We start from the raw sequence: 27699 nt of genomic DNA on the forward strand, positions 1-27699 counted from the left end.
AGCCATGCCCAGACACAGGGTACAGCACCAAATTCTGACCCAGGGACCACTCCTCCACACCCGCGCACAAAGGCTAACCCCCGGAAAAACTCCGCCTGGTGAAGGAGGAGTTCAAGAGGATGGAGGAATTGGGGATTGTACGGAGGTCCGACAGCCCATGGGCCTCCCCCATGCACATAGTGCCCAAAGCAGCTGGGGATTGGAGACCATGCGGCGACTACTGCAGACTGAACGAGGCTACAACTCCAGACCGCTACCCTGTGCCGCTCATACAGGACTTTGCAGCAAACCTGCACAGGGCAAGAATCTTTTCCAAAGTAGACCTAGTCCAGGGATACCATCAAATCCCGGTGCACCCTGAAGACATCCCCAAAACAGCACTCATCACCCAGTTCGGCCTGTTCGAGTTCCTCCGTATGCCGTTCGGCCTGAAGAATGCCACATAGATGTTCCAGCGGCTAATGGACCCGGTGGGACGCGACCTGGACTTTGCGTTCATCTATTTGGACGACATCCTTATAGCCAGCTGTAGTCGCCAGGAGCATCTGTCCCACCTCCGCCAGCTCTACTCCCACCTGAGTGATTTCGGCCTCACAATCAACCCGGCCAAATGCCAGTTTGGTCTCAATACCATCGACTTCCTGGGCCACAGGATTACCAAAGACGGGGCAACACCTCTGCCCGCCAAGTTAGACGTGATCTGCCACTTGGCCCAGCTCAACACAGTCAAAGGCCTGCAGGAGTTCATTGGTATGGTGAACTTCTACCACCGTTTCCTCCCCTCAGCAGCCCGTATCATGCGCCCTTTGTACACCCTGATGTTGGGTAAAGGCGAGGACATTACTTGGGACGAGGAGGCCACGGCCGCTTTCGTTAAAGCCAAGGAAGCCTTGGCAGATGCCGCGATGCTGGTTCACCACAGAACGGACGTTCCGACTGCCCTCACGGTGGATGCATCCGACACCAGCAGTTGGTGGGGTGCTGGAGCAGCTCATCGAGGGTCGCTGGTAACCCCTGGTGTTCTTCAGCAAGCACCTACAACCACCCGAACTCAAGTACAGTGCTTTCGACTGGGAGCTGTTGGCACTGTATCTGGCAATCCGGCATTTCAGGTACTTCTTAGAAGGCAGGTCATTCATCACGTTCACCGACCACAAACCGTTGACTTTCACGTTCATGAAGGTGTCCAATCCCTGGTCGGCTCACCAGCAGCGACATCTGTCCTACATCTCGGAGTACACGACGGACATCCAGCATGTCTCGGGAAAGGACAACGTTGTGGCGGACGCACCCTCCAGACCAGCTGTCCAGGCCCTGTCCCTGGGGGCTGGACTATGCAGCACTGGCGGAGGCACAGTAGGCAGACGACGAGATGCCCAGCTACAGGACCGCAGTCTCGGGTTTGCAGCTGCAGGACTTTCTCGTAGGCCCAGGTGAGAGGACCCTCCTGTGCGATGTGGCTACTGGCCAACCTCGCCCCATCGTCCCAGCAGCCTGGAGGTGGCAAGTTTTCAACTCCATACACGGTTTGGCGCACCCATCTATCAGGACAACCGTCCGGCTGGTCTCCAGCAAGTTTGCGTGGCACGGACTTCGCAAGCAGGTCAGTGAATGGGCCAGAACGTGCGCGCAGTGCCAAACAGCCAAGGTGTAGCAGCACACTAAAGCCCCACCGCAGCAGTTCAAACCCACCCACCGGAGGTTCGACCACATTCATGTGGATATCGTGGGCCCCCTACCAGTGTCCCGAGGAGCACGGTACCTCCTAACTATGGTAGACTGGTTCACGAGGTGGCCAGAGGTGGTCCCGCTTACCGACACATCTGCCGATTCCTGCGCCTGAGTACTGATCGCAACCTGGGTAGCACGCTTCAGGGTATCGGCCCACATTACCTCCAACAGAGGCGCCCAGTTCACCTCCAGCCTGTGGTCGGCTGTAGCCAGCCTGCTGGGAACGCAGCTACACCACACAACTGCCTATCACCCACAGTCGAACGGACTGGTGGAACGCTTCCACCGTCACTTTGAAGTCGGCTCTCATGGCCCGCCTGAGAGGACCTAACTGGGTGGGCGAGCTTCCCTGGGTCCTGCTTGGAATTCGCACAGCACCCAAAGAGGATCTGCATGCTTCGTCGGCCAAGTTGGTGTATGGCGTGACCCTGGCCATCCCAGGAGAGTTCGTACCAGCCCCAAGGGGGCAAAAGGAAGAACCCGCAGCAGTCCTGGACAGACTACGCGAAAGGCTCAGCAACCTGGCCCCCGTACCAACTTCACAGCACAGATGGACCCTGACCCATGTACCCAAAGACATGCAAAACTGTAAGTTTGTGTTTGTACAGAGGGGCGGACACCGGGCACCACTGCAACGGCCGTACGAGGGGCCATTCAAGGTGATCAACAACAACGGGTCCACGTATATTCTGGACATTGGGGGGAAAGAGGAGGTTTTCACGGTGGACCAACTCAAACCAGCCCATGTGGACTTGGCACAGCCAGTCGAGGTTCAGGCACCGCAGCGCAGAGGCAGACCTCCCAAACAGAGGCTGATCCAGACTGTGGACATTGGGGGGTGTATTGCCAGTTCTGGAGAGGGGGTTTATGTGGCGACCCACTTTCTGTGCAGGCGAACCAGCTCACAAATAGCCAGCGCATGGTGGGGGACTTTGGTAATGCACCTCTGACGTCATTTCCACCTGGAGAGGGCAGGCACTAGGGATTAAATGCCAGCGCCGCGACGTTTGAATAAACTAGTTTCCAAACGACTTACCGACTGTGTGTCATTATTTCAGCGCTGTGTGTAACACATTGCTACAATATCTTAGCTACGGGTGAAGTTGGTGATGTTGTAAGACTCCTTATGTCCTTAGTGCTAAGCTCTCAACTGATTTATTTCACCCCAGTGGATGAGAATTTATTTGAGTGTTTGGAGCGCAAGAGTTCGTCTCATGCCTGTCTATTGTGTCCCAATTCCTGATTCCATTGCAGAGGCTGGATACTGAGAGAAGCCTTGACCACACAGAAAAACCTGACTTGACCTGTTAGTCATAAGAAGGACTTAAGAGAGACTAGGCTGTTCAGTCCCCTGCCTCCATTGATTCAGTCCCCTATCTCAGTCTCATTGTATACAAATGTAAGGAATAAGAGCAGATTATGTTCAATCTAGCATGACTGGAGCCAAAGAGTTAACACAGTTTCTGACTCAGAACTATTCACAGAAATACGGGAGAAATCTGCAACAAGGTATGTTGATCCAAATCTGAGGAATAGATAAGATTAGATTAAACTTTATTTATCCCGAAGGAAATTATTGTTGCAAGGTTGCTCAGTCAGAAATATATACTTTAAAATACAAAATGTAAGCATTGAGGTATAAAAAGTAATAGTGCAAAGTACAGATGTGCAATGAAACCTTATACTGAAAGAGGAGGAGTTGTAGAGTCTGATAGCCACAGGGAGAAAGGATTGGCTGTGGTGTTTAGTGGTGCTCCTTGATGGAATCAGTCTGTTACCATCTGTTATCCTCTGTTTGTCCAGTGTTCATGGAGGGAGTGAAGGGGGATTGTCCATAATGCTCCATAGCTTCTGCAGCATCCTCCACTCGGAGACAACCACTAGGGAATCCAGTTCCACAACCAGCCTTCCTGATGAGCTTATTGATCTTCTTGGTGTCAGCTGCCCTCACCCTGCTGCCCCAGCAGATGACAACGTAGAATTGAATACTGGCCACCACGCAGTCATGGAACATGTGCAGCATAGTACTGCAAATGTTGAATATCTGTTTATACTCAAAATATTATCCAGGCCCAGAAAAGGCCACCCAAATATAATGTTTGAAGCAAATGTGCAATGAAGGAGGGTACTTTGCTGAGCAAATCTTATTTAATCTTCCAGCATTCGTGGTTTTTCTTTGACCTGTTGATAAAGTCAATGATCCTGTACTTGATTGAGAAGAATAAAATGAAGGTAAGCTGGATCTGTTTATTCAGCAGGTAATAACGGATTGCTCAATGTCATTAGATATAGAACTATTTTGATCTTTCCTCATCTGTTTTCTCATTGCAATATGTGATTAACTGCACTTCTTACTTGTTTTGATTTTATTTCTAACCGTGTTTCCAGCTTCCCAGAACGCAGAGATTCCCGGACTGTTATCATCACACTGTGCAGTCACTGCTCCTTGCAATTGTTCCCCATGTTAATTTGAGATATGGGGAAATTCCAAAAGAATCCAAGAATATAAACATCAGCTGGGCTCATTTTATGAAGGTCAGTAGAAGAGAAACTCTTTGTACTGTAGCTGATTTTGTTTGAATCTCAGTCGTGAGTTGCTTTGAGAATGTCTGTCAGGGCATCGTCTCTCACTCTCTGTGTGTGATGATTGAGTACTGCTGAGCTTATCCCAGCATTTGTTATTCGCTTGTGTTTTATGTTGCTCACTTTTAAATCCTGGAACTCCCTTCCTATGACGATTGTGGGTATGCCCACACCCCGAGGAGTGCAGCAGTTCAACAAGACAGCTCACAACCAACTGTCTTCTCAATGGAAACTGGATATAGGTAAAGAATTCCCAACACAAGCATCTTCCCTCTTCCTTCTCAATCCCAATGAAAGCTCTCAGCCCGAAACGTCGACTATCTGTTCGTCTCCATGGTTGCTGCCTGACCTGCTGAGTTCCTGCAGCATTTTGCATGTGTTGTCGTGGGTAATGAACGATTTTCTCAGCCTGTGAACACATCCTTCTTAAGTGAATAAAAACTGATACTTGTGGACGTGAGTCCATTCTGCTCAACTCTACAGTTTTCACACTCTGTCCTACGCCTGTGCATTCGTTGTTCCAGCAAACTGCTTGCTTAAGTAATTTTTGTATCCATCCTTGCTCCTAAATATTCATTTTGTGTTAATTGCTACTTGTACCCAAATTCACTAACGTCACTCCTGTTAGTTTGACATATAATGGAACAGGCCCGGGAGCAGATACGATCCTCAAGAATGTTGCACATTTCAGAAAAATCAACCTCCTTACATCACTCAATATACATGGCTATTTTTGATTTAACACTTTACCTTGTTATTGACAGTGGAAATGGAGGACAGGTTCCCTGGCTTGATGTGAAGTTGGAGATAGAAGTTGTGATGAAACCTCCCAATATCCTCCAATCAGAGTTAGTGACCTTGCCCAACCCTTGAGGTCAGGATAACGACCTGCCCAGAAGTGACCCAATACCAGATCAGATATTCAATCTCTTCCTGAGAACAGAGTGATGAAGACATGCTTTAACTTCAGTGTTCTGTGTAAATACCCATTTCTCGTGCAGTTACATTCAGAGATTTGAAGGTGCTCAGAGGATCTCTCAGAAGGCCAAGATCAGCTGTTGCATGTCTTTGTCAGAGAATCTAGGCGTTGTTGACAAGGCCAGCATATGTTGTCCATCTCTAGAAGCCCGTTGAGAAGGTGTAGGGAGCTGCTCTGTGACATTACTATTTTGGTGAAGGCATTCCAACACTGCAGATGGGCAGGGAGTTGAAAGATTTCGTCTCAGCAAGAATGAGGAACTAGGAATGTGTTTCCAGCTGGCGCTGTGGTGGAGAAGCCACAGGGGCTTCACACTTTAGTCCAAACTAACAGGAGTGATGACAGGGAGCTTGGGTACATGGAGCAATTGGCACGAAATTAAACTTTGTCATTCCTGGAGGTAGATGACACACATGCTGACAAAGTAGCCTGGAATACATACGGTGTATTTAGTAGATAGTGCGCCCTGGAAGCCACTGTGCATTGATGGTGGAGAAAATTAATGTTGAGGGTGGTGGATGGGCTGCCAGTCAAGTGGGCTACTTTGTCCCAGATAGTGTATATCACGTGGTGAGCATCTAATCTCATAACTTAATAATTCACTCATTGCTCATTCACAGCGTTGTTTGACACTGATGGACAGAGGGTTTATCTTCAACCTAATAACTGACTACATCAGCTGCTTCCCTCCCAAGGATCCAAAGGTGAGATTCGCTCTTTATTTGATGGCACGGTCTGATACTGCTGTCTTTGCTTTGTCTGGTGGTCTCAGGAATTATTTATTTTGCATAATAGCTTCTAATTTGTTGGCTGGTGTGGTGTGTCAATGGAAGGAAGATTGTAATGTCAGCTGATCACATTGCAGCATGTAATGCCCCCATTTACCACATATAGTGAACATGTATTCAACAATAGGAAGGACAACTCCTCCCATTTACTAATGCAATTCCAATGGATCACCAACTACTTGTGGGTTGGTGGCTGATTGAATTCCACAGTCTGCCAGTGTATCTGTACACTTGCTTTATTTGCTCACCTTGCCTGTTAGGGTTGTTGAAGTCTCCAAGGGAGAGTCTTGGGAGAGACACCAAGGGACCTTCTCCTGAATTAGGAGAGTGAGTAAACTTTCTCCTGGGATTCAAGATGTCTCCAACAGTGAGCAGAGCAGAACAGTCTGTGGAAGGGTTGGCCTTCAGCAGCCCCTGTAAAGTTAGCTAATATCTGACCTTGGGGAAGTGTTGCCCAAGATACTGGTCGGTTTGTAGAAGATCCATGGAAGTAGACAGCTGCCTTGCCCACAGCTTCACTATCCCAGAGTGATGCTTTGCTGGGTGCCCCCGTGTCCTGGAAAAATTTGCAACATACTGCCCTTTATTGCAGGAGAGATTTATCCTCAGTTGATGGAGCACAGAGCACTGCAGTACGGAGAACAACCAGGGGTCAGCTGGTGATATGGAGAAACCAATAAAGTCCCTCTCCCTCAGTGCTCTGCGTGAGTGTGACCACTGGTGACACACCTTTCATCCAGTATCCTGCCAGCCATCACAGTCGTTCAGTCTGCAGCTCATGGCTACAGCTTTCTGTGTTTTGAGTCACAAAGGAGCAAAGGATGGCCACTGTGGGTAGCTTGCAGTAATTCCCCTGTTATCACACAGCAGGCTAGGGCACAGGAAGGATGCTAGAGCAGGAGTAGGCCATTCAGCCCTTCAGTCCTATTCTGCCAGTCAACAACGTCATGGCTGATCTAACATCTCAGCACCATTCTCTCCAAATCCCTTGATTCACTTAACATTCAGAAATTAATCGATTTGAATGAAATCTGCACAGCCCAAAGGCAGAGATTTCCAAAGATTTACCCCTGTCTGAGCCAAGAAATGTCTTTCTGTCTTAGTCATAATTGGCTGACCCCTTATTTTCAGAATCTGATCCTTGAGTTTAGATTGCTGCACCAGGGAAAAACATTCCCCTTGCAACTAGCCTTTCAGTATTTGGATAAGATCATCCCTTATTCTGCTGATCTCTGAGGTATGCAGCCCTCCTCGGTTCCACTGTGCAATTAGTATTTGGACTCGGATTTATTTGTTTATACATTTGAAACAAACAGTGAACTGCGTTGTTTGCATGTTCAACCAACACAAACTGCCAATGTAATGGGGGCAGCTTTCAAATGTCGCCACACCTTCCAGCACCAACACAGCATGCCCACGATGCTTGGCACAACAACACAGAACACAACAAGCAATGAGACAGCAAAAGCAAAACAAGCCCAGTTCCCCCTGATGCATATACATAGCCCCCCAAACCCAGGACAGGCTTCCTTCATCCTCCAGCGGACTCGTAGATTCACAGAACTTAGGCTTCAACTTCCCCAACGGATCCACAGAGACTTGCAGGCCGGCTTCCACAGACCTTCTGAGCAACCTTTGTACTCCGATCTTTGGTCTTTGACCATTGGACTTGATGATGACGAATGAGGACCCCCAACACCAGTAGGCCTCATACTCCAGACTTGCCGAAGAGAGGTCCTGGAACACTAAGCATTGAACTCTAGACTTGCTGATTCTTAAACCTATGGGGTCATGGGTTTTGTGCCTCTTGCCTGTACAGAACTCTGGTCCTGGAACCCAATGACAACTCAGTGCCCCGGGGGGGAGAGAGGGGTCAGTCACCAACTGTCATCCTCACTGGTTTGGCACAACCTCAGAATAGAGGAATATCCATTTAAAACAAATGAGGAGGAATTTCTTTATCCAGTGGGTATTAAATCTGTGGAATTCATTGCCACAGATAGCTATGGAAGCCAAGTCTCTGAGTATATCTAAAGCAGAGGCTGACAAGTTATTGATTATTCAAGGCAACAAAAGATTGTGGGGAGAAGGCAGGAGAATGGAGTTGAAAAGGATAATTTTAAATCAGCCATGATGGAATGGTGGAGCAGACCTGATGAGCTGAGTAGTGTAATTCTGCTCTTGTATCTCATAGTCTTGTGGTCTGCTGGCCTAACGTCCACCCATGGATCTCCCTCATCTGCATTGCTGGCCTTTGAATTCAGTGGACGACTGGACTCCAGCCTATATCCCTGTTCCTAAACCCTTACCTGACCCCTTGCTCCTCACTCAGTCCCTCCTTCCCTCCTTCCTCCCACCGTCCCACCTGGAGGCCCTAAAGGCAACACAAGCTAAGTATTCCAAGTCAGATGCCAACTACTGATTCTAGTTGTTCCAGGAGGCCTGGAGATGCTGTCAACATCGGAGCATGAGTTTTCCTGACCTACAGTGTTTTGGAGGTGGAGTTCAGGCAGCTGTGGGAGACCAGACAGCGCTATCTCCACGTGAAAGGCTGATGGGCAATAGGGACTGAGCTGGTGTAGAGGTAGTGGTGGGAAAACTGGTGTAGGGCAGCAGTTTCTTAGTAATCAGTACACCCCCGTTAAGATGGCACCTCACCCATCCTCAGTATGATTGTCTGCAGTTGTTACAGGCAAAGTTGGCATCCATAGGGTATCTCCACTTGCCTTAAAGGTACATTAAAGTGTATTGAGGATACCCTCTTATGCTCTGGGCCAATTCTAGGGTTTTTAATCGGTGGTCAGGCAGAAGCTATTGAACATGCTCAAGTTCTGGTAGAGTGCAGCTTTCTGGTGCAGACACTAAGCTTGGGTGATGGAATTTGGGTTTGGCACGGGCTGTTGAGAGTCCTGAATGAATCACTGCAGTGCATTCTGTGGTTGTAGTGTTAGCGGAGGGAGTTAATGTTCTGGGTGGTGGATGAGTGTCCGAAATTAGATTGGGTTTCTTGAGTATTGATGGAGCACTCAATGGCATTCACTTCATGAAAACCTTTGACTAGGCTGTGCAAACTCATGGTGCCAGATTCTAACAAAGCGATGTGTCTGAGCTGCAGCTACAGGCCCCAGAAGTCTGATGGCTTCTGTGAGTCCTACAGTAAAAGCTGAAATGTTAGATTTATCCACATTTGTACTTGTGGGCATTCACCATTTCCCTGTTCATCCACCCTACCTCACAGATAGATACTGCCTCAAGACTGGTGTCTAAATAACATGGCAATGTCACCATCTATTAAGTTGGGCAATAACTCCTTGCCCTTACTTGCTCCTCCTGTTTCATGGCCTGGTCACAATTACTGGCAGTCCCAAAAAAAGGCAATAACTCCTTGCCCTTACTTCCCTCTGTATTGATTCATCCTGAACTGCTCCACCCCAGAGCAGCTCCTTTTTACTCACGAATGCTTCATGTTGGAGACTAACTGATTGTTGCAATCATGTTCCCATCAACTCCCTCCTCATCAGGCACTCATCGAGTACAAGCTGGATTTCCTGCAAATCATCTGCAACCATGAACACTTCATCCCTCTGAACTTGCCAATGTCTTTTGTGAAGAGCAGGCTCCAAAGGATGCAAGGTATGGTAGAACAATCCCCTTTTGTTCTTCATAAACTCTGAAAGCTGAAATTCTCTCTGCAGGAAAGCTCAAATCCCTTATACCTGTTTTTAAAAAAAAAATTGCGTGTGTGTAAAAAAAGATGTTTGAGCATGAAGACATGAATATGACATGCTTACTGTGCTGTAGCCTAGTGCTCCACCTGTGGGTATAACATTACAATGTTTGGCAAATCTCACATCAGGTCATCACAAGTCATTGTGCTCTTGAAACTTGATCCTCATTCTTTGTAATGCCAGCCTCCTCCCATCTTGCTCAGTCCCCTTCCATCTCTCATTCTGCCCTTTGAAGGCCCATACTCAGCAGCAACACTTCCCCTTCCTTCTTCCTTTCAGTCCTCTGCTAGCTTCTCCCATACCTGTCAGGCCTTGCTCACCCTGCTGCACTTGCCCAAATGGGTGTTTGATGGTCAGCAATGGACCCTGCATGCAGAAGGGCCTGTTTATATTCTATTTGACTCTCACTCCTCATACTCCATTTCCCGTCCTTTCCCTCAACCCACTTCCCCACCTGAATCTCTTCCATACCTCCTCCAGCCACCCTTTCCCCTTCATGACCCTGTTCCTGGGATATGTAGCTTGCACAGTAATCTGCAGATAATGGGCTTCTGACTTGCCTGCTCACACTGCCTCTCAGATCTTGCATGGACAATGGACAGTGTTAGAGAATGATCTCAACAACTGGCTGCAAAGCACGCTGCAGGTGAGAAGGATGTACAGATGTTCCTTCGTTATTCATAAGTACTTTCAGCAGTCTGTGAGTGCAAATGGAGTTAACTCATATTAACAGTTTCTGTGTTGAAATTAACCAGAAACTTACAGTGAAGATATGAGACCGTAGAGGCTGGAATCTGGAGCAAGAAGCAATGTGCTGGAGGAGCTCAAAGGCCTGAAATGTTGGCAATTTCTTTCTTCCACATTTGCTGCATGACTCAATGAGTTCCCCTTGTGGATTGTTTGAGACAAGGAATATGTCACTCCTTATGATTTGAGCTATAGAGGGGTTGGGCACAATCAGATCTAAATTATTTGGAGCATAGTTACAGGGTAATCTTATTGAGATATAGTAAAAATGTTTCTCTGTCTGGCTCTCTGCTCTGTCTCCTGTGTGTGTTTGTGTGTGTGTGGGGTGATGTTCTATCTGTTTCTGTCTCTGTCTCTCTGTATCTGTTTGGCTGAATCTGTCCCTGAAGTGAATCAAAGCACATTGTTAGTCCCTCCCCCACCCACAGTCAAACTGAAATGGGGAACAGGAAACACAAGGAAATCTGCAGATGCTGGAAATTCAAACAACAACACACACAAAATGCTGGTGGAACACAGCAGGCCAGGCAACATCTATAGGGAGAAGCACTGTCGACGTTTCGGGCCGAGACCCTTCATCAGAAGGGTGCTTGTTGCTGCTGAGGTCCTGGCTCAGCTTGACAAAGGAGATGACACTGTGGAGAGGTTTTGTCTGGCTATGAGATGTTACACACTTTTGAACTTGCTCTTGTAACTGGAGTGTTTTTTTTGTAATTAGTTTTGGGTCAATGATCTCGTCAGAGTCTGCTGCACACAGAGTGTTTTGTCATCTGAGCAACAGGCTGTGCATTCAGTGAGCCTCCTACTAGATGAGTGGTAGCACATCGAGGCGCAAACTGAAGCTAGTTTGGAGCAAGTCCCTGTTTTTGTAACGCAGTGTCTCCCAACCTTTTTTATGCTATGGACTGGACCCCTACCATTAACCCATGGGAGGGGGGAGGGGGTCCATAGACCCCAGGTTTAGAACTGCTGGTGTTACACCTCTATTGAGGTTTTAGAATTGAGAAAATGAGTGACAAAGACCCAAATCCATATTTTCTTTTGCTTTTTGAAGACTGTGGGAAATCTCCCTTCATAACCTTGCAGGTTAGTGTTAATTAGTATGCATCTTGAACATGAGGTTTTGATACCTGACTGTTTTTGTGCTTGTCACTTACAGCTTAAACTGAGCAACCAGAGTGGGCTATCAGTGATTAAGTGAGCATCACCAATAATACCTTTCATCAGCTGGCTGATGATTAAGTCACGTAGCAAGAATTAGCTGAGTTGAATGTCATCTGTGTTTTGTGGGCAGGGCGTAGCTGGTTGATTTTCCATTGCTTCATTAACGTTATGGCCACAATGCGTCAGAAAGTTTTTGCAGTTCAGAGCTTCAGTGCCACATATGCACATTGTTGTATCTTCTACACTCAGCCATTTTGTTTTGCTGCAGAGTAGATTACCAACTTCTGTAATGGTTTGGATCTATGGATCTAGGGTGGAGATCCAGAAGGAACAACCATTAACTACCTCTAGTTGCAAATCCTTCAGCCTTGCTTTTCCCACTCACTGCTGTCAAGGTCAAAGACTAAGGGCCCAGAGGTGGCCTGTCCTGGGTTTAGAGGCCTTTGTGAATGTGTGAGTAGGTGTGTGGGTGGGAGGGATAGGAAAGGGGCTTGTTTTGCTGTTGTTGTTCTGTGAAACATTGTGGGCATACAATGTTTTATGCTGGAATGTGTGGCAACACTTGCATAAATATGTCATCAGCCCTTATTTGGTTGTGCTGTTTGTTAGCACAAATGATGCATTTCACAGCATGTTCCAATGTACGTGTCATAAAATAAAGCTGAATCTCAGCTCTGCCTTCCCAAGGGTCATGATTAATTGTCAGCCACCAGGGCTTCAGAATCTTGATTGTAGGATCACTGAGATCTGCCTTTTGCAAGCTACTCTTGTTCAGCATGTATCATCCTTCAGTGTTGTTTTGCCACATTGGCCGTGCAGTTCTAAATGTGCCTGCTATGGCCCTCTCACCAAATTAGAATTCATTCTTTGATGATGATAATGGCAGAGTGCAGGGTACTCTTCTGCTCTGCAGGCCAGCCGGCATCCACAGAGAGTCTTGAATTGAAAGATTAACTGTTTCTCCCCCTGCAGATGCTGGCCAAACTGCTAGGATTTCCAGCATTCCCTGTTCCTGTTGGAGATGAATGATTGTGATGACAGAGGGTGGCATTCATCAGAAGGTTTACTTGCCCCTCTGTACCTTGTTGCCATGAAATAGCATTGATCAATGATGACGGCTGCTGGGACCGATCTCTCCTGACCATGGAAATGGTGAGAGGAGGGGAAATTCCACCCTATTTATTATCTCTCCCCCACCCATTCCATCTGTCCATCACCCACACACTCCACTCACTGAGTCCCCTCTCCCCACTGTTCCCACCAGACCACAATCATTTGTCTCCTCCACAACGGAAGTGCTCTCTCCTCCGAAACCTCCCAAGTTCCGTCACTGTCTTTGTCCCTCTGTCCTCCACTTGGTCCATCAACCCTTCCTCGTCTCATTCCACCAGTTGCTGGCCTGTTCTTAACCGTCATCTCATTTTAACTCTTTCCGTCCAGATGCAGTATCTCAACTCACAGATGTAGTCTGATCTGCTGAGTTCCTCCAGCAGTTTTTTTCTTTGCTCCTGTGGGAAAAGCAGTTCCCTAATTTCAGCAGAACTCTCAGGTGCTTGTGCAGAGGATGTAGCATAAGCAACCTGACTGGCCACGTCCGTGTCACCACTAAATCTACTGCCAAGGTAGTTGCTGGCTCTTTGGCACTTGCTACTGAAGTTTACCCCACAATGGCAGGAATTTCAGGAGGGAGTTGATAAGCATGTGAGAGACAATGGGTTACAGGAAAATAAATGGGAGAATAAGATTGATTGGATTGCTCTGAGAGCCAACAAAGATTCAGAGGTTGAATGGTCCCCTACGTTGTTAGGTAATATGAAAAATATCTGCTCAGTATTTCAGATTGCCAGCTCTTCAGTCTTGTCACTTCCACTGCCACTCAGGTCATCCCGAGTTTGGGAGGGTCACATCACAGTGATTCATAAACTTCAGAGATAAAGTTTCTCTGTGAATTTCCCGCATTCTTTGCTGCAATTATAAGGAGAATAAACACTCTGTTTCTAACAAGGAAATGCAGCTCAAATAAAAGTGCTGATAAAACCACTACTTATGACTTTGTCAAGGGGGGTGTTTTAGTTTGTGGAGATAAATTTTCACTTCTAAAAGGAGCTGGTTAGTGATGTAACACACACACACACACACAGACACACAGACACACAGACACACAGACACACAGACACACAGACACACACACACACACACACACACACACACACACCTGGAGGAATTCAGCTGGCCAGGCATCACCTATAGAGAAGAGGACAGTTGGCATTTTGGGCTAAGACCCTTCAACAGGACTGGAGAAAAATGAATGAGGGGACAGCTAGAATGTGGGGGGAGAAACTCAAGCTGATAGGTGAAACTGAGAGAGGGAGGGGTGAAGTAAAGAGCTGGGAAGTTGATTGGTGAAAGAGATGCAGGGCAGGAGAAGGCAGAGTCTAATAGGAGAGGACAGAAGGCCATAGAAGAAAGAAAAAGGGAGAGGAGCTCCAGAGGAAGGTGATGGACAGGCAAGGAGATAAAGTTGAGAGAGGGAAAAGGAGATAGGGATTTAGAGATGGGGGGCCATTACTGGAAGTTTCAGGAATTGAAGTTCATGCCGTCAGGTTGGAGGCTAACCAGACAGAACATAAGGTGTTGCTTCTCCGTCTTGAGTGTGGCCTCATCACGACAATGGAGGAGACCATGGATAGACATGTAGGAATGGGAAGTGGAATTAAAATGGGTGGCCACTGGGAGTTCCTGCTTTTTCTGGTGGACAGAGTGCAGATACTTGGTAAAGCAGTCTTCCAATCTACATTGGGTCTCACCAATATACAAGAGGCCACACTAGGAGAAGTGGATACAATAGATGACCTTAACAGACTCACAGGTGAAGTGTCAACTCAACTGGTAGGACTGTTTGGGCCCTGAACAGTAGTGAGTGAGATGGTTTAGAGGCAAGTGTAGCACTTTTTTTAAAAAATGAATCTCTTTTGGCTGCTGAAGAAGAGCAGAGAAAACTGAAGGAAGCTGAGCAATGTCAACTCAGGGAGTCTCTGTGGGATGAATGGAAGGCCTGTTTGAAGTAAACATGCACACAGTTCTACACGAGAATTTGCAGCAGAGGCTTCAAGACTTGAAAAAGTGGAAAAAAAATCTTCAATAGAATACTGGTGGTCTCTTTATGGTTTAATGTTGAGAAAATAGACTCTTTGAAGGAGAAGAATGAAGAACTTGGTGACAGTGAGAGTATGAAGATATGGATGAATTGTTCAAAGAGAATTTATCTATTGCTTCGAAGCAATAGATAAATAGACTGATAGTCCCTCAATAGCATTGTATTTTTCTTGTTTCCAGATTACTCCTTTCCCCATTTTAGACCCAGCACCTATGATGGCCATGGAATGCTTTCCTCATTCCATGACATAATTCAGGGGATGTTTGAGAAATTCCATAAAATCATGCATGATCCCAAATTAAATCCAGAACAGTTTCCTGGGAGAGAAAAGGAAAATGAGACAAAATCACCAGATGAAAAAGATCAATTCATTTGTCGTGAAATGTGTCAGAACTCTTCTGGCTACATGAAGCTTTCCAACAAGTATGAGGAGTGCAGCAAACTCATGTCCTTGGACTCCTTTGTAGATCACAAACCTTTACGAAATGCATTTGAAAAATCTCTCATAATGGTAGAAAGCTTTGAAAAAAGATATAACAGAAGATTGTCAAGAATGTGTGAAAAATAAAACAAAGGAGACCTGTTGAATGGATGTCCAAATGGGCAAATTATACAAAAAGCTCAGATGAGTTTTTCAGAAGTAAAGCCATCGTACTAAGATGAGAAAGCAACATCAGTACATCCAGCAATCCTGATACCAATGTCACTGTTCAGATACTTGATCTACCTCCATTGACTTTCACAGTCCTAGGATTTGACTGGGATGATCCAGAGCTCTGATATATTGACAAAGAAATCAGTGGACCTCTACAACACGAGGAAGATTGGAAGACCTACCAACACATCAGCTTTGAAACTATAGAAGCATGAATGGAACAGATACTTGGTTCACTTGCTTCGAAGGCTGCTTCTGTAAACATTTTAGCAGGTGGCAAAGCTACTGAAAATCTTCTGCAACAATGCTGCTGGTATACTGCACAGCTGCCATGTAACGTGGCATTCAAATGCTATTGGAAGCAAAAAAAAACATGAAAACACAACCACCCCTTCATGGACTGGATGTGCAAAGCTCACCTTTTGACATCTTTTATCAACGTCAGCAGTCGGTCATGGGAAAACCAAATTTAGCGCCCCGTGTGTGCGTGCGTAAACTGAGTGGTTTGACACATCTCACAAGCTTGCCTCAACAGGGCTTTATGTTGATTTATGCTTTGTCAGAACCAAGCACTCAAGACACTTGACTAGAACTGTCATGACTAACCATAATCCTGCAAGTTGACACATAATCTGAAGACTGTGTGGGCGATAAAAAGATTCTTGGAAATTACAGTAGCCAGGACAGTGATAGCATTTCAAGGGCAGAGCACACCGTACTTTCTGAGATAATTTTGTAAGACTTCCTTGGATCTGGATCAGTGTGTAAATATACGTTAAGGAATCACATGTATTAATTTGATGTCATTCAGAATTGTTGCTTCCATTTGCAGGGGCAATTAATTTTATCTCCATTTCCTATTAAAAGTAAGTTCATTAATTTTGTATGCTCTTAACATTTACTTGAGGAAAAATTGATTATTTTTTCATTTTCACTTGTTGACGGCACCCTTCCTTCAAATTTCAAAATTTGTTTTGCATCAGGACTCAGCACTGTCTGAATTGTTTCATGGACCAATGTTTAAAGTTGTTTTATTTATTCATCTGTTGAGAACAAGTGTCACTAGAAAGGCCACCATTTCTTGCCAGTTATTGTCTGGTCATTGTAACAAGACTAGTTTTGGTGGGTGAAGGAATAATTCCTAGGATATTTTAGAGTTGGGATTTGAAATGTGATCTCTGGATAGTTCGTCTAGCTTTCTATGTTACTAATTCATTAACTTGTTCTCTAACAGAAAAGAGTTTAAAAACCAACCAGCTTGTCACATGGAGTCACATAATTATACAGCACAGAAATTGATCCTTTGGCCGACCACAGCTATGCTAACCTTTTGACATCTACACCAATTCCATTTGCCCAAAAATTTATTTGACACCCAATACACTTTGAGTGGCATAGTAGGTCAGTTAGAACTGTTATTTCATATCTCCAGATGCACAAGGTCTGAATCCTGACCCTGGGTGCTGCCTGTGGGATGTTTGCACATTTTCCCTGTGTCTGTGAGTTTCTTCCACATTCCAGAGGTGAGTTGTTAGGAAACTGATTGGCTAAGGTAAGCTGCCCCTGGTAGGTCATAGTTGGAATCTGGGGGAGTTCATGGGAATGCAAAGAGAATGTAAGTTCAAAATATATCAAAGTACATATATATCACCATATATATTTCTGAGATTCATGTTCCTGTGGGCACACCCAGCAAATTTATGGACTCTTAACAGGGTCAATGAAAGATCAACTGGGATGCAGAAGACAACAAACTGTGCAAATGCAAATATAAATACATAGCAACAAACAACGAGGGCATGAGATAACAAGATAGAGTCCCTAAGTGAGACCATCAGCGTGGGAACACCTCAGCGAATGGCAAGTGAGTGTAGAGATCCTGTTCATTCAAGGGCCAAATGGTTGAGGGGTAGTAACTGTTCTTGAACCTGGGATTGTGAGTCCTGAGGCTCTTGTACCTTCTACCTGATGGTAATAGGGAGAAGAGAACATGGCCTGGATGGTAAGGATCTCTGATGATGGATGCTGCTGGAATTCCTATGACAGCGTTTCTGTGTATGTAAACGGATCGCTGTGGTTGATGGTTGCTACAAACTGAGTGGGCTAAAGAGCTGGACTCCATGCTGTATGACTTTATAACTCCATTATTACCTGTTGTTTTTCATTGAAACGTGCTCTTGGAACATTAGTCCAGTCTCTCAGATTACAAGTGAATAACCTGTTTCCAGTACAATTGGTATTTTCCCTCTCTTCTCACCCTGACCCCCACCCATTTGGCCTATTGAGTGCTCTGCCATTCAATAATGGCTGATCTTTTTTACTTCCCCTCCTCAGCCCCATGCCCTGCATCCCAACCTTCTCCCCATAACCTGTGATGCCACGGCCAATCAAGAACCTATCAATTTCTACTTCAAATACATCCAATGACCTGGCCTCTACAGCTGCCAGAGGTAACATATTCTACAAATTCACTAACCTCAGGCTAAAGAAATTTCTCCACATCTCCGTTTTAAATGAACACCTCTCTATCCTGAGGCTGTGCCCTCATGTCCTAGGTCTGTATATAATTGCCATCAGAGTCCTTTACCCTTGCAGTTTCCTAATGCAACTCACAAGGACCAACATCTGGTCCTATGTCACATCTTTGTACTAATTTCATGCCATTCTTTACCAGCAGAACCATGCCAGCCCCTCTGCCTATGTCCCTATCCTCCAATACAGTGTGTAACCTTCGACATTCAGCTCTCCACTACAACCATTCTTCAGCCACAATTCAGCGATGGCCACAACATCATACCTGACAATCTGTAAAACTGCAACAAGATCATCCACTTTATTTCTTATACTCCGTGCATTGAGATAAACACTTTGAATACTGTATTTGCTACCCTTTTAAATTCAGCATCCCTAATGCACTGATACTCACCGTACAAGCTGCAATTTTGTCCCTTCCTGACAGTCTGACTGCATGCTAACTTTGGGTCCTTTTTTTACCATCCGTCCTATCCTGATTCCCTTCACTCCAATTCCCATCCCCGTGCCAAATTAGTTCAAACCTTCCCCAACAGCTCTAACAAACCTGGCTGCGAGAATCTTGGTTCCCTCTCGGGTTCAGGCGCAACATGCACTAATTGATAAGGTACAGTGGCCAATTGACCAGTCCACACATCTGCGTGTGAAAGAAAATAAAAGGTTTTGGTGGGGTGGGGGGGAAACTCACACTTACTATAAGAGACTATAGTTGTAGGAATCTGAAGAAAAACAAAGTAAATTGCTGGAGGAACTCAACGGGTCAGAAGTATTCCTTCACTTCCATAGATACAGCCTGACCTAAGTTCTCCAGCAACATGTTAATTCTAAATACATGCAGTCACAGGGGCAAACTCAACACAGATAGCACTGGAGGATGGGACTAAACCTGGCTCCCTGGACCTGTGAACTACTATCACCTGTCTTTATAAACTTATTGGATTCACCGGATATCTATTACAAAGCTCATTGCTGTAAAAATTCATTCTTTTCTTTCAGAGATGCATTTCAATGTATGTTCTGATGTACGTGTGATAAGGAATCTGAAACTGTCCATTGTTGGTAATGTCCTGCTGGATGTTTAATACACCATTTTCAGATTCATGGAAGCCTTTCTATAACTGGGTGAAGAGAATTTCATGTGTATTCTCACCGGGGTCTTGTACAGTTACAATGTGACATATCAGCTTTTGTTCTCAGTGCCCTAAATGATGAAAATAAGAGTACCGTATTCCTTCTTCCCCTTTGTCAAGGAACTATGTACGTGTACCGCTAGGTCTCACCATGAACTGCTTCCATTTCATAATATCCTTCCTTAAAAATGAAAAATAATTCTATGCACAAGTATGCATTGATTTAATTCTGCATCTTTGCTTCTTTTTAAAAATAATGTTTTTTGTGTATTTCCTATAGATCTGCAACTGGAGTACACTCTCACTGATGACTTCTGCAGGCATCACTTCCTGGTGGGACTTTTATTCAGGGAGCTCACTGCTGCTCTTAATGAGTCTCGGGACATCCGACACATGGCCATTGCCATTGTCAAGAGCCTGATGATGAAGCACTCGTTTGATGCCCGATATCCACACAAGGTACAAAGGCTGTGGTTATTTCTACTTTGTACGCTGCTGTAGAAGAGGCATTGACCCTGTGCGTGTCAGACATGTCATTGACGTTATTGAGCAAACTGTATTTTGGGTCCACACAGATAGGTGGGATTCATGTGGTTTTGTTCCTTCTTTACATCCCAGCTTTAGTATAGCTGATAGGAGTGAATCCTGCATTGACCTGTTGCAAGGTACCAGATTCACATTCAGCCACATTGAATTCACAATTTTATCTTTGTAAAATCACTAGGATCTTGGACCACAAGAAGCAGAAGCAAAGGATAAAATTCTGTTTTTCCTACCATTCATGACTGATCCTTTAATCCGCTCCATGTAATTGTCTATTGGACTTCAAATATACTTAGCAACCAAGTCTCCGTGCCCTTTAGATGTTCCAAAGATGTGTAAAGATATTTCCTTCTTTCTTCAGTCCTGAATGACTAACCCTTTATTTTAAGAAAGACTCTTTAGTTCCAGGCACCCAGCCAGGGGAAGAGTCATTGCTATCCCAATCCTATCAAGACTCTTAAGAATTTGATGTGTTTCCATGAGATCACTCTCATTCTTCCACATCACTGAGAGTACAGGCCCAGTCTTTTGAATTACTCCTTACATAAGAATCTCACTATACAGTAGGGAGACCAGATCCATGCACAATATTTCACCTGCAGTCCCAGCAGCCTTATATATAAATACATTTGTACTAGAGTCATACAACTGTACAGCACAGAAATAAGTCCATGAGATCAACAGATCCATGCTAACCTCTTTACCCATCTACACCAATCCTATATGTCCACTTCAGAACCATACCCTACTATGCTTGTTTCACTCTGCTGCTCACTGGAAAGGCATCAGAAGTTACTCCACTGAAGCAGACAGTGCCGTGCATGTCCTTGTGGAAGGATGATATGATGCTGCTCAGTCCTGGTGGGGGGTGGGGGGGCAGCCAATCTTTAGCAGGAGGTTGAAGAGTCCTGTTCTACTGACAAGGTTGAACACCTTGGTCAGATCAATGAAGGCTGGGTACAGTGGCTTCTACAGCTCTTGACACTTCTCCTGCAGCTGGTACAGTGAGAAGTTCATGTCCTCTCTGGATTTGTATCAGCTCTGCAATAACATATGCCATTGTAAACTCTGCAAGTTGATAACTTTTCATCAAAACTTCACAGTTCTGCTACAAACCAGAGGGATGTTTATTTGAAACTGTTGAATTAAAGTCAGGCCTAAGCAAGGACTTGGACCAACTACAAACTCTTCTTGGGCTTCAAGCTGGGTACAGGTTTCAATTATCATGGACATTTCGATGACAGATTTTGCCATCTTCACCAGGCATCTGCTGTTCATCCCTGGTGAAGATGGCAGAGTTTGTCATCAAAATGCCTGTTATAATTGATATCTGTACCCGGCTGGAAGCTCAAGAACAGTGTATTTGTCATATTCATCAGCAAAGCACTAGATCCTTTTTGCAATTTGCAGATGCAATCTCATTGGCTCTTCATGTGGCCTTGGATCATCTGGAAAATACTAATACTTGTGACTGACTACTTTTTATTTACGACAGCTTAGTGCTTAATGTAATCATTCCAACAATTCTGATCAAAAGCTCCAAAACCTGGTCCTCTGTACCTCCCTCTGCAACTGGATCCTCAACTTCCTCACTGGAAGACCACAGTCTGTGTGCATCAAAAATAACATCTCCTTCTCACTGATAATCAACACTGGTGTACCTCAAGGAAGTGTGCTTCGCCCACTCCTCTACCCTCTCTACACCCATGACTGGTGTGGTTATGCACAGCTCAAATGTCATCTATAAATATGCAGATGACACAACTATTGTTGACAGAATTTCAGATGGTAACGAGAAGGCATACAGGTGCATGATATATCAGCTAGTTGAGTCTTGTCCCAGTAACACCAAAGAATTGTGGAGTTCCGAGGATAAGACAAAGGGACACACACCAGTCTCATTGAGAGATCAGAAGTGGAAAGGATAAGCTGTTTTAAAATGCCGGGTGTCAATATCTGTGAGGATCTATCCTGGGCCCAACATGTTAATACTGTTACACAGAAGGCATAACAGTGGCTGTATTTCATTAGGGGTTTGAGAAGATTCGGTTTGTCACCAAAGACGCTCGCTAATTTCTACAGATGCACCATGGAGAGCATTCTAACTGGCTGCTTCATCGTCAAGTATGAGGAGGGGGTCATGGCACAGGATCAAAGTAAGCTGCAGAAATGCAAACCCAGTCAGCTCTATTATGGGCACTAACCTCTCCCTGCATCCAGGACTCCTTCGAGGAGCGATGCCTCAAAAGGTGTCATCCAACATTAGGGATCCCATTCACTCAGTCTGTGCCCTCTTCTCATTGTTGCCATTGGGTAGGAGGTGCAGGGGCCTGAAGGCACACACTCAGCGATTCAGGAACAGCTTTCTCCCCTCTAGCATCAAATTTCTGAATGGACCTTGAAACCCTTGAACTTTTTTCACTTCTTGCACTACTAATTTAATTTAACTTCTTAAAATAAATATATACTTACAGTAATTCAGTTTTTATTATTATGTATTTCCCTGTACTGCTGCTGCGTAACAACAAATTTCATGATGTGCCAGAGATATTAAACCGGACTCTGATTTTGATTCATTTTCAAGTTCAGGGGGATGTGACACACCCTGCATAAAGATAGTTCATTGGTTCTGTGATGAGATGAGGTGTTGTTTGAGCTTGCATTGTGTACCTTAGGAACAGTGTAAGATGCAAATAACAGCAAGGGCCGTGTGGGAGGTGTAGGGAGGATTAAACTGTTTTATTTTGGCACTAGTTTATTGTCATGTAGATGCAGATTTTGACCACTAAGTGCCGCCAGGGGACCATTTCTTGACCTTAATGCAAATACTGTACTTTCTCTATTTCCTCATAGAATTCCAATCAATCCCATCCCCACCCCACACATTCATTTCCATCACTCACTCCAGATGTTCCTACCACCCACCCACATCCAGGGTGAACCCTAGTGGCCAATTAACTGACTAACTTGATGATTGTTGGGATGTGGGAGGATAACTTTGCCATCATTACTGTGGTCAATATCATTTGCCCTTCCCCCCCCCCCCCCCCATACTTATTTTTGAAAATCCATCACAAAACTCCTCCTCATTCACCACAAGGTTTTTGTTTGGGGGTTGGCACCATACGCTCACTTTGGAACAGTGCCCTGTGTGCCCAAGCCTTTGGAGAACACACTCGGGTAACTTCACCCGGCATTTGTTATGAGTTGATTTCTTGAACTACAGGCAATCTCATATCTATGCTGCCACATCCACTTTAATTCAATTATGTGGGATTTTGTAAAAAGCATGTTGAAATTTTGCATTTGCCACATCAACTGCATTGCAGTATTTATAAATTTCTATCAGCTTGCCACTCAGCCTGCAACATTACAGAGAAAAAAATTCAAATCTTGTATTATTATTCATTTTATTTAGAGATGCTGGGTGGAACATGCCCTTGTGATACAACTTGCTACCCAGCAACCTGTCATTTAATGCTAGCTTAGTCACAGGACAATTTAAAATGACAAATTAACCTAATACCCAGCACTCAGAGGAAATCCATACAATCACAGGGGGATCGTATAAACTCTTAACAGGTGGTGCCAAGATTGAACTCTGAACTCTGATGGCCCGAGTTTTGCGCTATCCACTCCACTACCGTGGTGCCTGGCCTTTATCAATGCCCAATTCTCTCTAATCCAGGAAACCTCCTTGATGAACCTCTTCCACACCCCCTTTACAAGCCCTGCGTATCCTTCCTGGAAAGTGGTGACCAGAACTGTATACAGTATTCCATATGTGGCCTAACTGGCATCTTATACATCTGTAATATGATTTTCTACTTTTATACTCAATGCCCTAACAGACGCATGCCATGTGCCTTTTCCCCCTCTCTATGCACTTGTATTGCCAATTTCAAGAAGCTGTGAGTTTTTATTCCAATGTCTTTCTGTGCATCAGTGCTGCTGTGGGTCCTGTCCTGAATCCGTCGATGCCTCATGTGATAGAGGCCACTCCCCCTTGGTACTACACTAGAGTATCAGCCTGCATTTTGTGTTCCTTGCCCTCTATACTCTTGCCTTACAAAATCCAGTGATGGTCCAGTGCAGTGGTGAATGAATGCTGCCCTGTTAGAGCTGCCAGCTTTGATTTGTGGACTGAACTGGGAGGTGCCTTTAGATTGGGCATGGGGTTAGGTACATTGAAGGTCAGTGCCCAGGGAGTATAGGTGGACTGAGGAAGGAGTGCGAAGTGTGAACTGTGCACAACAATCTCAGCAGTGCTGCTTGTCAGAGAACTGAGTTATCATGGAAACGGGCATGCTGATAGCCTCCAAGAGATACAGAAGTGCGGAAATGCCTTGTAAAACCTGCGTCTGTCTGGGTCAGGTACACAGGTAACATTGTACATGACAAAGGTTTTATGTTATGACATTATTTTCCTCCTCTCAGAACTCACCAGAGAAAAATTCTGATGCACCTAAGTGAAGTCTTCCATTTTTATCTGAAGTTTAACAATTTAATTCATGTATTTCAGAACCAACAGGCAAGAATAGCCCTCTTGTACCTACCACTTCTCAAAGTGATATTTGAAAATGTTCAGCGGTTCATCATAAAGGATCTGTCTTCTCTCAGCATGACCTTCTCGAATGCCGTAAGTGCAAGGCCCTTCTTCACTCTGTGTTGTGGTGTCTTCCAATGCTGCTGTGTCACAGCTGAAGAAGAAAGCAAGGTAGATGCAAATACAAAGAAAATTCCTGACCTGTAAACAAGTATACCTTCCTCAGTATGAAGCCTAATGCATTTCAAACATTTCCAAGGAAGGTAGTGCAACATTATAGAGGTACAAGTACTATACAGACATTTCTCAGTTTAGGAGAAGAGGTGTGTTCCTGTAAAGTATTTTATTTAAAAGAAATAGGAAGTTGAGAGGGTTATATAAGGTTTATTGTAGGAACTATGGTGCAGTGTATTCACTCACATGTTTCTAGCTTCACAAATTGAAGACATGTATCCCAAAAGTTCATTTAGAATAGATCCACAGTGTACAAAGTAGGACATTTGTGTAATTATCATGGGGTACCCCAACCATGATAATGTAGGAAAAATCCAATGGACAAAGAAGGGATGGTCCAAACACACACGTCTTACTTGAAAGAAGCACCTGGACTGCTGTGTCAGTCTGAAACTTGCTGGGAAATTGTAGAAGAGAAAGAACTAGTGGGAATGGAATGTATCAATTCCTAATGGAGTCTGGTTGCTGATAGTCCAAAGGCAATGGGAGTGAGCATTTTCTGTCAACACTTGAGGAATGAGGCAATGCTTGATCTTGCCTCCAGTGAATAAGTTGTGTCAATTAGGGTGGGATGATTTGGGGAGCCTAATCCCAGCTTTGTATATTTCCATATAACAGTACAGTTTATCCAATCTACGCACACTCTTTATCCTGCCTCTTCATGTAACTATCTGAATAAACATTGATATTGTAACTACTTTAGCACTTCCTCTGGCACCTACCATCCTCTGTGTAAAGAGCTTGTCTTGTAAATCTCCTTTAAATTGTTCCCCTCTCAGCTTAAACATATGCTTTCCGATATTTGACATTTCCACCCTGGGGAAAAGGACCTTATCTAACCTGCCTATGAGTCTCAGAATTTTTTGAACTTTTATCAGGTTACTTGACAGCCTGTTTTGCTTCAGAGATAGCATAGAAACATAGCAAACCTACAGCACAGTACAGGCCCTTCAGCCCACAAAGTTGTGCCGAACACGTCCCTATCTTAGAAATTACTGGGTTTACCTATAGCCCTCTATTTTACAAAGCTCCACGTACTTATCTAAAAGCCTCTTAAAAGACCCTATCGTATCCACCTCCACCACCGCTGCTGGCAGCCCATTCCACGCACTCACCACTCTCTGAGTAAAAAACTTACTCCTGACATCTCCTCTGTACCTACTCCCCAGCACCTTAAACCTGTGTCCTCTTGAGGCAACCATTTCAGCCCTGGGAAAAAGTTTGTCCAATCTCTCCTTATAGGTAATGTTCTCTAATCTAGGCAACATCCTTGTGAACCTCCTAAATTGGGGTGGTTCTCGTGCTTAGGAATTCTTCAACCAAAAAGCTGCCAAGGCAGGTGAGAAGTAAACTGTCATGAAAGGTCACCAGAAATAATTTTGTTAGCAAAATGTATTAAAGGATAATGAATAAATGTGGGCAAATGGAGCTGCATGACTGAATTATGGAGGACTTGGAGAGTAGCTAAATGGTATGCCCATTAACATCTTATACAGCACAGATCCCTCAACAATACCACAGCTGCTGACAAAGAGGGCCTTATAGATCTGCTGCTGGAGGTAAAGGTTTGAGTTTATTGGAAGAATAAATTCTAAGCTCATATTGAAGCCCTGACTCAAAGGGCTGACTGGCTCAATGACACAGCTCAACACCATCTTCTATAGGCAACCAATGTCCCCAATATCAATGGCACTTAGATCCCAAGGGTAATATTTTAGGAAGTCAAAGAATATGTGTTAAATGACAATGATTTCTATAGGACAATTAATTGCTTGCCACCTATGGTGTAGCATTTACCAACTTGATTTGACAAGGCCTCTCAAAATGTTGTTAAAATACTACTTTGCACTCTTGGAAGAGATAGTGATTAGAAAACTCACTTAAAGTAACGAGCAAAAGAAAAACAAGTGAGAAAGGTATCGATTTCTCTGGGAGGGTACCAGCAAAGTTGATGGAAGCAGTTACTCTGATATCAGCTGTGGTTATCATCATATACACAGGTACAATGAAAACCTTATTTAAAGCAGCATTAAAGGCACAAAGCATCCGATAAACAGAATTCACAAGAACAAAATAAAAATTATACAAGGGAGAACACACTTACAACGAAAAGAAATCCCATTTAATGAATGACTGATCTCAAACTGGTCATGTTATTGTTATAATTCTGTGACTTAAGGTTGGGTCATGGCCCAAGAACTGAATAGTTGAAGGGAAGTAACCTTTCTTGAACCTGGTGTTGTGGTACTTCAGGCTTCTGAAACCAGCCTGATGGCAGCTGCAAGAATGGCATGGCCTGGATGGTGAGGATCTTTGATGACAGATGTTGCCTTCTTGAGGCAGTGCCTCTTATAAGTACTACCGATGGTGGGGAGGCACGTACCCCTGATGTATTGGGCTGAGCTCATTACACTTTGCAGCATCTGGTGTTGTTGCTCTTATGAATTGTCGTAACAGACCACAATGCAATTAGTCAGGATACTTTAAACAGCACATACATCAAACTTTGTTGGAGTCGTCAGTGACACACTGAACTTGATCTCTGGTGATGCTGATGTGCATTCCTTGTAATTGTATTCATGTGCTGGACCCATGGAGAAATCGCATGTTACGTTAATGCTTAGGAATTAAAACTTGCTGCCGATCTCCCAAGCAGACCAGTTCACTTTCCTTTGTCAACTCTGAGAGTGAAATAAATAGCTGTAAGGAAGACACTATAGGGAAAAGGGCAAAAGACATGGATGTGATTTAATAGTACATGCAAAGCACTAGAACAGGCATGTTGCATTGAATAGTCAAATCCAATGGCTTATGATTCCTAGATAAATCATGTAATCAAGTGCAAAAAAATATTAAATTATCAACATTCTGCTGAATATTGACAAACAACATTTATTTTTACAAAATAGTGTGTTCGAGGTGACTTGGCATTTAGCGTCCCAACAGCAATTAATGGATCAGCTGCACGCAAGTCAGGCATCTTCACCGACAAGGAGTTAACTCCTTCAGGTAAAATCTTAATGATTAAGTTAACCACTAAACAGGGCATAAAGAGTACAGACTTTAAACCAACTGGTTTTCATGTGAGTTGGATTGAGTTAAGGAACCAACAGTAACATTCTATAAGGTGTAGATTTTCATTACCATTACAACTTATTAAGAAGAAAGAGATTTACTCATTT

The 27699-nt window shown here is 44.5% G+C and overlaps 1 protein-coding gene across 2 annotated transcripts in view; it reads left to right on the top strand.

The window, feature by feature from the left end:
- Positions 1-27699, top strand: part of dock11 (dedicator of cytokinesis 11) — a 307563-nt gene that overhangs the window by 144148 nt on the left and 135716 nt on the right. For both annotated transcript variants that reach the window (XM_059977401.1, XM_059977402.1), the window contains exons 27-33: positions 3892-3963; positions 4120-4266; positions 5914-5997; positions 9603-9714; positions 19475-19653; positions 24260-24376; positions 27427-27526. In XM_059977401.1, the coding sequence (XP_059833384.1) occupies positions 3892-3963; positions 4120-4266; positions 5914-5997; positions 9603-9714; positions 19475-19653; positions 24260-24376; positions 27427-27526 (811 nt within the window). The remainder of the gene's footprint in view (positions 1-3891; positions 3964-4119; positions 4267-5913; positions 5998-9602; positions 9715-19474; positions 19654-24259; positions 24377-27426; positions 27527-27699) is intronic.

Source organism: Hypanus sabinus, chromosome 8 (genome assembly GCF_030144855.1).
Source record: "Hypanus sabinus isolate sHypSab1 chromosome 8, sHypSab1.hap1, whole genome shotgun sequence".
NCBI classification, from domain to species: domain Eukaryota; kingdom Metazoa; phylum Chordata; class Chondrichthyes; order Myliobatiformes; family Dasyatidae; genus Hypanus; species Hypanus sabinus.